The 15,079-nt window shown below is 37.5% G+C and overlaps 2 protein-coding genes across 2 annotated transcripts; both read right to left on the minus strand.

Annotated features, from left to right (window-relative positions):
* Nucleotides 1-7,087: 7,087 nt before the first annotated feature.
* Nucleotides 7,088-8,596, minus strand: LOC126610296 (protein SRC2 homolog). Its single transcript, XM_050278309.1, has 2 exons — nucleotides 7,999-8,596; nucleotides 7,088-7,841 (listed from the first exon to the last, which is right to left on the minus strand). Exons 1-2 carry the CDS (start codon nucleotides 8,485-8,487, stop codon nucleotides 7,389-7,391), a joined length of 942 nt encoding a protein of 313 aa, XP_050134266.1. The 5' UTR covers nucleotides 8,488-8,596; the 3' UTR covers nucleotides 7,088-7,388.
* A 1,062-nt stretch (nucleotides 8,597-9,658) lies between these two features.
* LOC126610295 (probable magnesium transporter NIPA8) lies at nucleotides 9,659-13,911 on the minus strand. Its single transcript, XM_050278308.1, has 14 exons — nucleotides 13,588-13,911; nucleotides 12,992-13,160; nucleotides 12,390-12,477; nucleotides 12,216-12,277; nucleotides 11,977-12,062; nucleotides 11,789-11,862; nucleotides 11,444-11,546; nucleotides 11,234-11,362; nucleotides 11,037-11,136; nucleotides 10,795-10,914; nucleotides 10,593-10,683; nucleotides 10,451-10,520; nucleotides 10,158-10,254; nucleotides 9,659-10,062 (listed from the first exon to the last, which is right to left on the minus strand). The coding sequence occupies exons 2-14, from the start codon at nucleotides 13,082-13,084 to the stop codon at nucleotides 9,841-9,843; spliced, it is 1,335 nt and encodes a 444-aa protein (XP_050134265.1). The 5' UTR covers nucleotides 13,085-13,160; nucleotides 13,588-13,911; the 3' UTR covers nucleotides 9,659-9,840.
* Between the last annotated feature and the right edge of the window lie 1,168 nt (nucleotides 13,912-15,079).

Genomic DNA, 15,079 nt, shown 5'->3' on the forward strand with positions numbered 1-15,079 from the left:
CTCAAGTTCTGCGGGAGTTCCGATGAGATTCATGTGGTCGACATAAACTGCAGTGATCGCAAATCCAGAATGTGACTTCTTTATGAACATGCATGAGCATAGTTTGTTGTTCACATAACCCTGACTTGTCAAATATTCACTCAGATAGTTATACCACATCCACCCAAATTGTTTCAATCCGTAGAGTGATCTCCTCAATCTAATAGAGATAATGTTATACGGTCTAGAACTATTTGAACCAGTCAATGGAAGTCCTTTTGGAACTTTCATGTAGATTTCCGTATATGGATCCCCATAGAGATACGCGGTTACCACGTCTATAAGCTACATATTCAGTTTTTCAGAAATCGCCAAATTGATAAGGTAGCGGAACGTTATGACATTCATTACGGGGGAATACGTCTCATCGTAATCAATCCCAAGGTGTTGAGAAAAGTCTTGCGCTACGAGGCGTGCTTTGTATCGCACTATTTCATTATTCTAATTACACTTCTTCACGAAAACCCATTTGTAGCCCACGGCCTTCATATGCAGTGGAGTATGAGCTATAAGTCCAAACACCTTATGTTTTGCAAGTGAATCGAGTTTGACTTGGATTGCTTGTTTCCAGTTTGACCAATCCGTTCTACATTGGCATTCATCGACGGAATGTGCTTCAATGTCATAGCTAAGCATGATGTCAGTAGCTACTATGTACGCAAATGCGTCGTCAATGATCATCTTATTCCGATTCCAAACCTCATCCAATATTGTGTAATGGATCGAAATCTCACGATTCTTGAGAGGTCGGGTTGTCTCATATAAGACATCACTGTAATCTAGAATAACCACATGCGTTGGAACAAATGAGTGAGCAATGGTCAGATTCATACTAGGGTCACTAGTTTGTGCCGTTTTCCTCTTCCAGTGTTATGAATCCTTTGAACTAGGGGGTCTGCCATGCTTCAGGGTATGAGCAGATGATTGGTTAACCGCCAATGTACTGGGCTACGAGGAAAGTGCGGCCGCCCCACCCTCGGGGATGGTTTGGCCTTCCCAGGCGGTACTATGGCGTACTTGAGGTACGTCTATCCTTGTATGTACGTTTGTAGCGAGTATATGTGATCTCGTCACCTTTGCTAGATCAGTAAAAGCATCCAGCATACTTTTAGCAATGCGGGGATCTAAATGAGTCATAGTGGGAGCATACCACGATAATTCGCGGTGTTCACAGGAACATTAGCATGCTTATCTCCCCTTAATGACAAGAAGAATGCCTCATCAAAGAGACAATCCGCAAAATGTGCGGTAAAGATATCTCATGTCAAAGGCTCTAAATAGCAAATAATTGATGGTGAATCATAACCGACATAGATTCCCATTTTTCTCTGAGGACCCATTTTGGTACCTAGTGGTGGCGTTATTGGCACATAGACTGCGCACCCAAACACACGTAAATGCGAGACGTCAAGCTCGTATTCAGTAACCAACTGTAATGGTGAATGAGGTTGGGTAGCGGTGGGCCTCAGGCAGACCAACATAGTTGCTTGCAATCTTGCATAGCCGTAGGCAGACACCGACAATTTGGTTCACATCATCAAAGTCCAAGCTATCAATTGAAGGCGCTTTTTGAAAGCTTCTGCTAGGCCATTTTGGGTGTGAACATGTGGTACATGATGTTTAACTTTAATCTCAACTAACATGTAATAGTCGTCAAAATTCTGTGACGTAAACTCTCCAGCATTATTTAGTCGAATCGACTTGATTGAATAATCAGGGTGGTGAGCCATAAGCTTAATAATTTGTGCTAGGAGTTTCGTAAATGTAGTGTTACGTGTGGAAAATAAGAAGACATATGACCAACATGTTGATGCATCAACCAACACCATAAAATACCTAAATGGTCTAAACGTTGGTTGGATAAGTCCACAAATATTCCCTTGAATCCTCTGAAGAAACTTAAGAGTGTTGTGAATACTCTTTGTAATTGAGGGTTGAGTATTTAAGTATTGAACTTCCCCAGAGAACAAACTTTGCATGGCGAGAATCCAATGTATGGAGGTAAATGATACCCATGTGATGATTTAAGGATACGGCGCATCATGTCACGTATGGGATGTCCATGCATAAATATAATTCCATTCATTCAATTAATCAATTCGAAAATTAATATCCATAATTCAAAACAAACCAAAACCAAACAAATTATTCCAAAAATTTAGAAAATTGTCCAAAAATTAAACCATAAACCTAAAAAATAAGGGGGAGGGGTTCGGCCACTAAGGGTAAAGACACCCTAAAAACATGTTTAGAAGAATAAAACTTATTCGTATATAGGAGCTGATGCCTCCTAAAAATTCGATATCGCCATAGATGTAGTAGCATCTTCAGGATGTTCCACATAGGTAAAGTTAGACTCACGACGGGAATAATACTTGGCAATGGCATCGGGGGTAGCTCTGCATACGCATGACCAATGATCCTTTGATCCACAACGGTAGCACATGTGCATTTCAGTGGAAGCCGATTGAACGGTAGTTTTTCCCATGTTCTTGAAATTTAGGGCTTTAGAGGCAAGGGGTTGGCACTTCTGGGTCAAATTCCCTCCCTTGGGGGCCTTGGCTCTGTTAACCTTGGGCCCATGGTTGGGCTTGCTGCCCATTACCATGGCCATGACTATGCTTTCGTCGTTTATAGTTGCTAGAATTGGTCGCATATGCTTTAGGTGCGGCGTTTGAGCCAGTTGGTCGAGCTTGATGATTTTTCATCAAAAGCTGGTTCTGCTTTTCAGCGAGAAGTAAAACAGAGATCAAATCCAAAAATTTGGTGAACTTATGTGCCCTATATTGTTATTGCATGATAGTATTGGTTGCATGGAAGGTCGAATAGGTCTTCTCCAGGAGATCTGCATCTATTAAGTCCACTTTATAGAACTTAAGCAGTGATCAAATTCTACAAACTTCATAGTTGTATTCATTCACAAACTTAAAGTCTTAGAAGCGTAGATGTTACTAGTCGTGTCTTGTTTCAGGCAAGTAAATGTCTTTCTAGTGATCGAAATGGTCGACCAGAGCAAGTCAGATGGTGCGTGGGTCCTCCTCAGCGAGGTACTCGGTCTGCCGTGCATCATGGATGTGTCTTCAAATGAAGATCATTGCAGTAGCTTTATGGGCTTCATCGCCGGGGTTGGCATCAGTAGGTGCCTCAATGGTGGCTTTAATACCCTTTGCGGTAAGATGGAGCTTCACATCTTGAACCCACTTTAGGTAGTTTCTTCTAAAGACTTCTAGGGCGATGAAATCAAGCTTGTTCAAGTGGTAAGTTTTATGGAAATCCATAGACATACATCATAGAATATTCAGGGTCTATAGACATGTATTGGTTTAATTTAAACATGAAAGCTACAGGTTTCATGTGGTAAGTTTTGAATGAAAACTTCAGGTTTCAAAGGCACTAAATATGAAACTACAGGTTCAATTTAGTTTTATGAACGATTAGTTAATGAATGAGATGTCCTGCGAGAACATATAATGCAATATGCTGATTTAAAATGGATTTGAGTTGCTGCGGGAACTCAAGTGTGAAAGTTTCAGGACTACGAAAGGATGTCAATGGTTCAAAGTAGAAAAATAAATTATTGAATCGTAAATATCCAAAAGTGATCTTCAGGTCAATAATTTTGGATTAATTATCATATTAATGGACTGCAAGTCACTTTTAATTAATTCAATAGATCGGGACCAAACGGGGTCAACGTGGAAGTAAAATAATGATAGACGGGTCATATTAGCTTCGGTTGGTGATAAACCAAGTGATAATTAAATTAGAATTAATTAGCTTAAACCAAAGTATCCGAAGAAAAAAATACTTTGGGCATGATTTATAATGTGGGGATGACAAAAATTGGCTGGTAATGACGCGGGGACAGGCCATGCAGCTCGGCTGCAGGCTATTAGGTCTTGGGAAGGGCAGCAGGCTTATGGGTTGTGTGGTATGGGTGACGACTCGAGGATAGGCCCTTCAGCTCAATTGCAGGTTATTGGGCCTCGGGGAGGGCAGCAGGCTTCTGGGTTGTGTGGTCTGGGTGAGCCCATCAGCAAAAGCTATTGGTTTGGGCCAAAACGAGGCCTGGGAGTAGGCCCAGCCCAAGGCTGGCTTGCAGGTTGGCACTAACGAAACCCAGCCAAAAATGGGGTCGGGTTTTGGGCATGGGCATTACAAGACCAGCAGCATAAGCTGCTGGCGAATAGGCCGATGCCCAGCAAGCAACAGGCTACTGGAGGCAAGCCTGGGCATGGGTTAAGAAAGGCCCAACAACTCTTAGCTACTGGAGTTGGGCCAGGGACGCGCGGGACAAGGCCAAGAAAGCTTTAGGCCTTCTTGGTTTGGGTTAGGGGCATCAGTCCCGTGATTACCCATCAGGCCTAGGGCTTGGGTTGTCTAGCATGAGCAACAAAGCCCAAATTGCGTTAAACGATGCCGTTCCCATGTTTGCTCCACGCGGTTGGGCTGTAGGCTAACTGCAATGGTCGGCGATGGTGCTTACGGCAATGCGGCGACGAGCCGCATTAAATTCCCATAAATATTTTTTTTTTGACATCTCTAGGGTTTGGAACGTAGCATGGATTAAGCAATTTTTTTTTTTTTTGACTCACAAATTCCACATAGCAAAATAATTGCTTAATCCATGAAACGTATATATATATATATATATATATATATTGACAAATATATGAATCATATACAATATATATCAGAAGGAAAATATAAGTACGAGGGGTTCATGCATTATGGGGAATGTTTTCATGCTTCGTGGACGTTTCAAATATCTTACTTTATTTTAAGCATACCTGATTGGTAGAAAACAAATAAAATCCTTTGAATTTTGTAGAAGAAAACCTCTTCCTACGATCCTTTCAGTTCCTTAGCTTCTAGCAAGAGCGTGCTGATAACGTGTTGTAGGCCTATTTAATTAAATTGTATTTAGGACTAGAGAGGGAGAGAGGCCCACGGCAAGAGAGAAAAGAAAGAGATTTAATTGTGAGGTATGTGTTATATCACCCCATTATGTCTTTATTTATAGTAGTAAGATAGGTTAAATCATTACCCTAATAATATTACAACTCTAATAGGATACTAACTACTAAAGAGAATATTCAAAGATATCCCTAGATACACTAGGATTTACACAATCACATTCCTATTCTAAATATGACTGCAACAGTATTACCTTTTTAATGAAGGTAAAACTTAATTATTTATGAACTCTATGAAGAAAATTTTCAGAGTTTTCAGAACCCAAACATCAGTTTTGACACATGGAGTACCCCTTTAATTAGTTGATATCAAATGCCCCACTAAAAGGTTATTTTTTATGAGTAAATTATATGTTACCATCTCAACTTTGGGTCACATAACAAACTCATACCTTATCTTTTGAACATTGCAATGTCATACATCAAATTATGAATTTATTGTAATGTCATATCTTGTTTCTTTGTCCGTCAATTTGTTTGTTAACGGTTGACGTGGTAGAAGTGGGGCGCATTCCCTCGCCCACTAGAACTCCACGGTGGAGTGTAGCTAATCCCACGGAGAAGAAGAATCTTTGGCTTACAGAGTAATTGATGTTTGGCTTAGGGTTTAGAGACCAAAAAAAGTTGACAGGCTGGGCCATTAGGAGGTCAGTAAATTTTGGATTACTTAGCACTCAGTACTCAGTACCCAAGTGTTACAAAAAAAAAAATAAATAAATAAAAATAAAAATTCTAGCTGATCATCTAAGAATTAAATCAACATAACCCCAATCCCGCTAGCAGACACTTTTCAGTGGTCTAGCTAATTAAGAAACTAGATGAAATATATAGAAATCCTGAAGAAAAAAAATGATAACAAATCATAAAAAGAGACAAAGAAATGACCCAGCAAGCTAAACAACATCATTTCAAAGATAAAGATAAGAGTCAAGACCAAGGTCTAAAATATCGATATTATCCCGATATTTTCATCGAAATTTCCGTGTTTTTGGACTACCGATATTTCCGATATCGTCGATATTTTAGACCTTGATCAAGGTAGGAACTCTATGTGGTACTAAGTCACTCATGTATCTTACCACGCAATGTATAAAGTGTAAAATATTGTACTAATTCATTATATATAAATGATTATGATGTGTTTAAACTTCTTTCATTAATTACTACATATTTTCTACACTCACAACGTTTGTCATCTCGCTATATCATCAACTTAAATCAGTTAAATCCAATCATGTAATGTATTTCCTTCCAATTTTTTGTGATAAACTAATAGATAATTGACTAAATAAACATCCTGCAAAGTTTCAATAAAAATTTCCAAGTTTTTCTTACAATTTCCGTGGTTTTTATTCAATTTTTATCGCTATCGATAATATCCCGATATTTCTATCAAAATTTCTGTGTTTTTGGACTACCGATATTTCTGATATCATAGATATTTTAGACATTGGTCAAGACTAATCAAGAGATAGGAGGAGAAGGAGACCATTAGTTAAGAAATTTCTCCACGAAGAAGAGTAGGTTAAGATTACGACCATTAGTTGTTAAGAATAGAGACAAAGAAATGACCCAGCAAGCTAAACAACATCATTTCAAAGATAAAGGTAAGAGTCAAGACTAATAGAGAGATAGGAGGAGAAGGAGACCATTAGTTAAGAAATTTCTCCACGAAGAAGAGTAGGTTAAAATTACGACCATTAGTTGTTAAGAATTTAGAAATATCTCCATAAATGGCTTGTTTGGTACATATATATTATTGGATTGAAATGAATTTAGAATTAATGTATGTTGAAGGGTGAAATTATAGAAATATTTGTGAAGAAAACTTAACAACTCCAATTCTTCTCCAATTCTTTTTAAAATGGTAGGATTAGGAGGGAATTTCCTTCATAGCTAATCCTCTATCTTTTAATTCCCACCAACTGAAAACCATCCATTTTCACCTTCACTATATCTTGAAATTCGAGAGCTTCCTATTCAAATCGAATCATGCATACCAAAAAAGCTCAAAGAGTAAGTAATAAAGTAGCGTGTATTTCCTTTCACTTGTAAATGAAAGATATTATAAATTTAAATATGGTAAATTGCGAGTATGATATTATTTTATTCCGCACTTCTTACAAATATATCATTATATTAAAAAATAAAAATAGAAAAAAAAACACAGTAATTTAGTAGAAAAGAAAAGGAACGTCAAACTGGAAAAATCCCTATTTCCCAACCGGCAGTCAGTCAAAGTCAGACCGGTTGGCCAGGTTACAATGAAATAGCTACCAGTACCAGTACCAACCACGTCGACGATCTCTCCCGTTATTATTAATATATCAAACTAATTGATTAAAAAAACCCAATTATGACCTCCAGCTGATGTCAATGTCCATGTGGCCGCGGTGGTCTAAATTCTGGTCTCCAAGGACCGTAATCATGGTAAGGATGATGGAACGGGCGAGTTGGATGAGAAGGTAGAAGATAATTATATTCTGCCATGGGCGGTGGCGGAGGAGGAGGATGAGGAGGTGGCGGTGGCGGTGGCGGAGGTAGATAATAGGCATGAACATGATCATCTGCTGGGGGTAGCACCGGTGGTGGCGGAGGAGGATTATAATTGTAATGCGCATTACTAGTATGAGTTTGATGTAATTCCATTAGCGAGCTGGCCGGATTGCAGACTTGGGTACTGCTGTTGAACTTGTTGTGGTAGCCGGCGCTGCTAATATTGCTATTGCTAATACATATATCATCGTCATCGTCTTCAAATGTAATTGTGGGATATTGGATACGCAGCGGCTGATGATCATGAACATCATGACTTCCAGTACTACCCTTTTCAAATGGACGACCAAAACCAAATCAAATATTAGTATATGTATATAATGATCACTATAACTATTATTATTTTCACAATTTTACTATATATACATATGTATGTATACATAATTAAGAGGGATGCATGGTTCATATGGGTGTATTGTATATGTACCTCAAATTTGTAAGGTAGCTTGGAATTCAGTAGTTTGTAGGAGAAGTTCAGTATCCCATTGGGCTTTTTATCGCTAGTCGTCACCTGATAATTTACGTACGTTGCCAATGCATCCTGCTGCTGTTGTAGGCGTATGAGATCCTTCAAGGGCACACGAACCTCTCCTATACTCCTGTCTCCGATTCCCAACAGGCCCACACCCTCGTGTCGTAGATCGAATTGAATGAAGAGATCATCATCGTCATCAAACTGATCAAACTCAAAGCGCATCTCGTGATTCCATTCTGGATTCCCATTTCCTTCCTTATCTGTTGGTGTTCTATTCATCATTTGTTTTTGTTGATCCACCACCACCTGCTGCTTATTGTCATCCTTTTGCACCGACACAAGCGCGTAAACTGACAGCTTCTGGAAGAAATTGAAGGCTTTCAGATCTTTGCACGACACCACTTTGATTTCTACGATCGCACCTCCTCTGCTGGATTCCATCTGTAGATATATCGATATATATTCCTGCAGGCTAAGGCTGCAGGCGTACCAAGTATCTCTCCTCTCTCTTGAGTCGAGGAGTAGATCTACAAATCTCGAACTTCAAATAATTATAGGATCCTAGGATCTTCATATCTTAATCATTCATCGTGTATCGTATGGTTAGTAATTATTTGACTTTTTTTTAATTAAAATTAAACACAAATAATATATGACAAAAACTGACCGTATGATGTACAATAAACGGTTAGAATATAGAAATTCTTAAGATCACCACAAAGTGAATCGGGAGAGGATCCTCTTCCAACTCAAACTACAAGATACCGCTCAACTATATTTCTTTTTCGGGCAACTACAATTCATTACACGTCTCCTGGGTTTACATTTCAATTTTCAACACTTAATTTTTTTTCGTAGATCAAATTTTGGTTAAAAACAAATAACACAACTACAAAAATTCTATCATGCTCTGATGTATAATTTATAGGTTTTTTTTTATCAAAATGGTCTATGAGATTTGCTTAACTATTTACTTTGGTTCTTGATATTTGAAATCAATAAAAGCAGTTCCTGAAATTGTCAACCATCAATCATTTTGGTCATTCGTTAAAAAATTATGTTAAATAAGGATTAAAATAACAAAATTACCCTCAATCTAATAAACAATATGTCAAAATAATTTGACAAAAATTGAGGGTATTTTTATCATTTTATCCTTATTTTATAGAAGATTTTTCACAGAATGACCAAAATGATTGATTGTGGACAAACTCAATAACCAATTCTATCGATTTCAAATCAGAGTGAGGATTTATGCAAATCTCAAATACCATTTTGGATAAAAAAAAAAACCTAATTTATATCTATTTAAACATGTTCCTTAATTTTTATTTATTTTATTTATGATTATTTTTATTTATTTTATTTATTTCAATCTGATAATCATAAATAAATAAAGATAAACAGTCATTTCCCGTATAAATATATAACAATGCTGTTTTTCTTATCATGAATGAAGAATGAAATACTATTGTTTAATTTTTCAGTGTTAGCCTAGTTATTTTTTAAGAACTTTTACACCATGAGTCCTCAGGTTAAACCAATTGTGTGGGGGCGTCGGTGCATAAAGGTGATGCAAATGCATATCGATCGATATAGAGCTCATGGACGATTACTAAAGCTTTCTTCCAAATATATTAGCAAAGAATATACAATAACGTGACGAATTACACCTCGTTAAAAAAACATCAAAGCACAATACAACGAATCCTAAACATTTGTATTTCTACAAAACACAACAAAGTGAATATAATTCCCTCCTAAGAAGCAATTTAATGCAATTTACTACTCCTATCACGGGCTCTCAGAGAGCACGGGGTTTGTCTCCAGCATTTTTGTAGCATCTTCATCCATGGACATCTTGGTCCAACCAGAGTTTCTCATGGAGAAAATCTTGGCGCGGTCAAACCCATTTCCTCTAAAGCCCGTTATCTTTGATGACACCATAGGCATCACGAGGACAGCAGATGCATTGATTGAATCATCTCCAAATCCCAGTGACAATGCACAAGCAGTCTGTAAAAGGATCCAAGTTCAGAGCATTAATAGTCAGTCATGCGATATTTACCAGGATTCTATCTCAGTAAGTTCAACAAGCCAGTTTAGATCACCTTTGCCTTCACTATCGCATCTGAAATCTTCACCAGGATTCCTTGCAGAAATGATCGTGTGTCTCTAATTTGTACATCTTCAGATGAAACAGCAAACCTGTAACACCCACGCAGGTGTCAAACAGTGGTGAAATTGACAAAAAGAATACTCATCCAGCTCAAATTTGAAAGCATATGCTACAACATATGTTTTTAAACTAAAACAACAGTGTAATATCCACTTTTGCACTGCTATCAATATGCTACAATATTGAAATCATATAATAAAAGTTGCATAAAAGAATGTATTGTACCTGCCCATGTCTTTTGGAATGCTTGAAGACACCACAGAAACTAAAGATGGATTTTCTTTGACTTCAGCACCTGAAATTTAAAGAGTTAGTTCACGTCTTGATATTCTGCCAGCTTAAAATTTTTAAAATATGAATTAAATACCTCTGGAATCATCAGGTGCCAGCAAAGTAATGCCTACGAACACAGACATCATTCCCAGTATGAACATTGTTGTCCTTAGTGCATCTAATACCTGTTTTGAGAACAAAAATATGCTTTTCACACAACCTCAAAAACATATTCCAAGGAAAAAAATGTTTTGGGGTGGGTTGGGGGGGGGGGGGGGGAGAGAGAGAGAGAGAACCTGGTATTCTTGAAAATATACAAATCCTGTACAAATGGAAAAGAATGTCCAAGCAATCTGAAACATAGGAACAATAAGAATTGCATCGAAAAATGACAATCCTTCATTCAAACGAGCCATCTGCACAAGTGGAAGTGGAAGGTGTTAATATAAAAGCTAAATAAAGAACCATAGCAAGACAGCATGCAATTGCAGCAATTTGTGAGACAAGTAATCTAGAGTTAATCTGCAACAACTGATACCCAAAATCCAGCTGTACTTAGAAATAAAAGGAGCATGGAGTATGTGAACCAGCTATGTAACTGATAACTGCTAGACATGGCCAAACGTAGCAGGTTAGATCTGCCACGAAAAAACAAAGGAATTAGAAACAGAAGGGAATTGCATGATTGCACCACATGCGTTACACAAGGAGAACTATCATGGAAAGATAACTTACAGAGATTTTGCAAACAACACTGAGAATGATCCAACAGCACCTGAAACTATAGCATAGGAAAAAGGAAGCAGCATATGCCAATAGGGTCTCAGATCCTGGCCAGAAACAGCATGCAGAAGCTCTCCTCTCCTGTATATCCAGAAATTGATGTAAATGAATTTTGTTGGAGCCATACCAATAAGAAGGAAGAGTTTATCACTTAATTCCCACCTGTAAATGGAGTGATGCAAGGCAACAACTAAAACCAAGATCATACAGTAAAATAGGAATGCAATATTGCTGTATTTCTCGGCCAGCTGTTCAGGTGTGTATACTGTAACAAAAACAATTAAACTTCATTACATTTGAGTTTGTGGAGAAAGTCTTTTCTGCAACAGTTATATATTACGGCCCTCTCACAATAACCAGTCATGTGACCAGCACACATGGGGTTGGATGTGATAAGGCTGTTGTATGCAATGTTTGCAGGGACAATCGTTGTACTTGTGTGTGTGTGTGTGTGTGTGTTTACAACAGGGGGGAGTTTGGGATGGTACTTGAAAATGAATCATGTACCAGGTGACTGGTGGTTGCCAAAAGCAACAAGAAAAATATTCCCAATAACGATAAAGGCTGTGGCAACCATTACCCTGTAAAGAAAGCAGTCTTATTACATAGAGATGTACTCAGAAATATGTGTAAAATGGATGTATGGACAGCATTACAGTTATGAAAATTCAATCTCACTTCAGATTATAACGTACTTTACAGTCACCATTTTGTTTAACACAAAGTAAGCAAAGGCAATGTTGGATACAAACTGAACAGAACCCAGTGCCGCAAGAAGTGACTGCACAGAAGGATACAAGAAAACAAAACTAATTAGAAATAACAAACTCATCCAGATATTCTTGTCGCAGATGTTGACATCTGTGTATGTATAGTACTAATCCTACTTTGTGGATTCAAATAACAAGGCTAACAAAATAGAGTTTATACTGACCTGAGCAGCATATCCAAAGGATACAAAATTTAGGCAATTACCAAGAGCAAAAAATAAAAAGCCTGCATATGAAGAAAGCTAACTTATTTTAAGTCCTGTGTTCGTAATCCACCGTGCAAACTAGAATATCCAAAACAGTTAGAACAGATGAAGCACTGAGAGAGAAAACTGTACCAACTCTCCATGTCTGATAGTGTATAATAGGCTTCAAAGGAAGCTTTCCATTTCCTCCATCACTTTCTAGTATTGAATGTCTCTCTCTCTGCCAAAACAGAAAATAAACATTCTGACGCTTGCATCATGGTATAAATACAGTTACCAGTATTAAATTGCTACAGAAGGAACACAGGTGGCTCAAGTCTGCACTTTCAGATTAGCTACAAAGTGGTTGACAGCATACGAGAATTGAAAACACACGAAATGTAGATGTTCTCACATACATCAAATGAAAACTATGAAATCAATGGAAGTAAAAGTCTGACTAATGAAGATTTAGCATGCAATGAAAGGTGTGGTTTGTATTGTTGCTTTGCAAGCTGCATGTTGATTGTTCAAGCAACAATGTGCAGTAACAGTTAGAGTAAAGTGCTAAAAAAAGGAAAAAGCATACACACCCTACTAGTGGGAAAGTCATCACAATAACATGTGGAAGGTTATCAATTTGCCTAAAGATTGTTAGACACGATCACAATGTATAATGGTTCAACGAGAAGAAGGGAATGGGCAAACATACACACAAGACAGCCACCCAAAGTAATAGAGTATGGAGAATAAACCTCGTTATGCCCCAATTTGAGAAGGTTAGTTCCAAAGTTGATGGCAATGCTGCCAAAAAGGTTAATGAAAGCTCCAACGACCCACTCCCCCATGGATTAGAGAGAGATGTGAAGCCGAGGCTGCATGCAGCTTAGGTGTCAAGTTGCCAACCAATATTACTTACTGAACCTGGCACAAGTAGAATACAATCACATATATAGCGGCGATTTGCAAGAGAAATGCTTGAGGAATTCCCAATGTCTCGCACATTAACAGACAATCTGACAGATGTAATTCTATGTGAAATTTGAATTTACAATCAATCAATCAATCGTATTGCACATTAACAGACAATCTGACAGATGTAACTCTATATGATATAATATGATATGATATGATACAAAAGAGCAAAAATAACATGTATGTATGATTGTAATTCTATATGATATGATTCACAATTCAGATGAAAAAATTAATATTTATTATCATTTCGTTTCGATTCGATAGATCAGGCATAAGAATAAGAAATCATAAATACATTTAACAAACAAATAAATTCATAAAGAAATAAGAAGAAAAATATAGAAAGAAACCACATTTGGAGCTATTAATTTACCCCTGTCTCTCAAGGACAAGTTGGAATTTCGATCGAGGCGGATCCAAATTGTGAAGGTATTTACTTTTCTTCCTTGTGTTTCTGTTTAATCTGTGTGTTATTTCCCGAAGAGAGAAGAAGAAGATAATTATCAAAGAGAACAGAATCCCAGATGCGAGATCGATCGATGGATGGATGGATGTGAAAGACTTGAGATTAAGGAGGAAAGGATTAGGGAAGAATGAATGCCAGAAATGCCAGAAACAAGAAAGAAGAGGAGAGACGACGAGGGAGAAGAAGACAGAAAAGAAAAGAGTTGTCCGGTCCATAGCCCAAGGCGTGATGCTTCAACGCACGCTATGACGGCCGTACTCTTGAACTTGTCGGCAAGACAATCACCTACGCTAACCCTCATGACAACAAAACTATAACTGCTATCATCTGTCCGTCCATCTTTGTTTTTTATTTTCGCTTGGGGAAGGAGTGGGCTCCACTAACTGTCATTGAAGTAGTCAATCTTCGCCTCTAAACTGCCAGCAACGTCTTTACAAGGAAACCGGATCCTCTTTGTGAGGATTCCGAGAATATGTGAATTGTGTTTGTTTATCGTATATCATGAGATCAAAAATTACTTTAAATATTTTTATTTAAAAATAAACATAAGCAATATTTAAAAATAAAAAAACTAACTGCAAAATGTACGATAAAATGACACGATTTACGAATTCTCAAGATCCTCACTAAATCCTCACCAAAAGGATCCGGAGAGGATCCTGTTGGCTTTACAAGGCGGGTTGTAGTTTGTTTGTTTGTTTGATATCATTTGGTTGGAGTTTTGAACTACCTATTAGGCTATTACTGGTAATTCCATTAAACCCTGAAAAACATTACCTCAGCTCTTCAAATTAATTCAACTAATTCTAACTAACTAACTGGAATCACCTCTCACGAGGTTGAAGCACGACGAGTATCTGCATACTCTCTGCCCATCGACTACATGTATCGGTGAACCAATTTGCAATTTTTGTAATTAGAACATGCAAATATATTTTGAAGAAAATTTAATATTATATTATTGAAAACTCGTGTCGATGCAGTATGTAAAGGATGAGAACACGCGAATATATCACTTATACGTTATTTACTTTTTGACACCAACTTTCAACTACGTATATATACTTTTACAAAACGCATTACCTCAAAAATAAAAAATTAAAATTAGTTCCCGTCTTCAATCAACATATTGATCAATTGTGCCGATAATTATAGAAATGTATTCTGTCTCACATGCATTTCCCTCTCTTGGAAATGTAAGCAGAGAAATCAGTTGAGGTGGCTAGGTAGCTAGCTAATTTCTCTCAACCTATTGTTTATTTGGGATCAGGATTCCGAGCATTCAGGAATATCATAAAATATAACACGGAGTCCCTTTCTTTTGGTGTGGCCAAAAAACTTTTCCAGATAATGCATAGGTTCTTACTGTAGTGTGTCGTGTGATTAACATCTTTGTATC

The sequence above is a fragment of the Malus sylvestris genome, chromosome 17 (assembly GCF_916048215.2).
Source record: "Malus sylvestris chromosome 17, drMalSylv7.2, whole genome shotgun sequence".
Taxonomy (NCBI): domain Eukaryota; kingdom Viridiplantae; phylum Streptophyta; class Magnoliopsida; order Rosales; family Rosaceae; genus Malus; species Malus sylvestris.

Coding starts and splice junctions, on each gene's coding strand:
- LOC126610296 (XM_050278309.1), bottom strand. CDS start 8,487: ATGGAATCCAGCAGAGGAGGTGCGATCGTAGAAATCAAAGTGGTGTCG. Junction 7,842..7,998: donor AGCTACCTTACAAATTTGAG/GTACATATACAA, acceptor CCATTTGAAAAG/GGTAGTACTGGAAGTCATGA.
- LOC126610295 (XM_050278308.1), bottom strand. CDS start 13,084: ATGGGGGAGTGGGTCGTTGGAGCTTTCATTAACCTTTTTGGCAGCATT. Junction 11,863..11,976: donor AACAAAATGGTGACTGTAAA/GTACGTTATAAT, acceptor CTTTCTTTACAG/GGTAATGGTTGCCACAGCCT. Junction 10,684..10,794: donor TATATTTTCAAGAATACCAG/GTTCTCTCTCTC, acceptor TTCTCAAAACAG/GTATTAGATGCACTAAGGAC.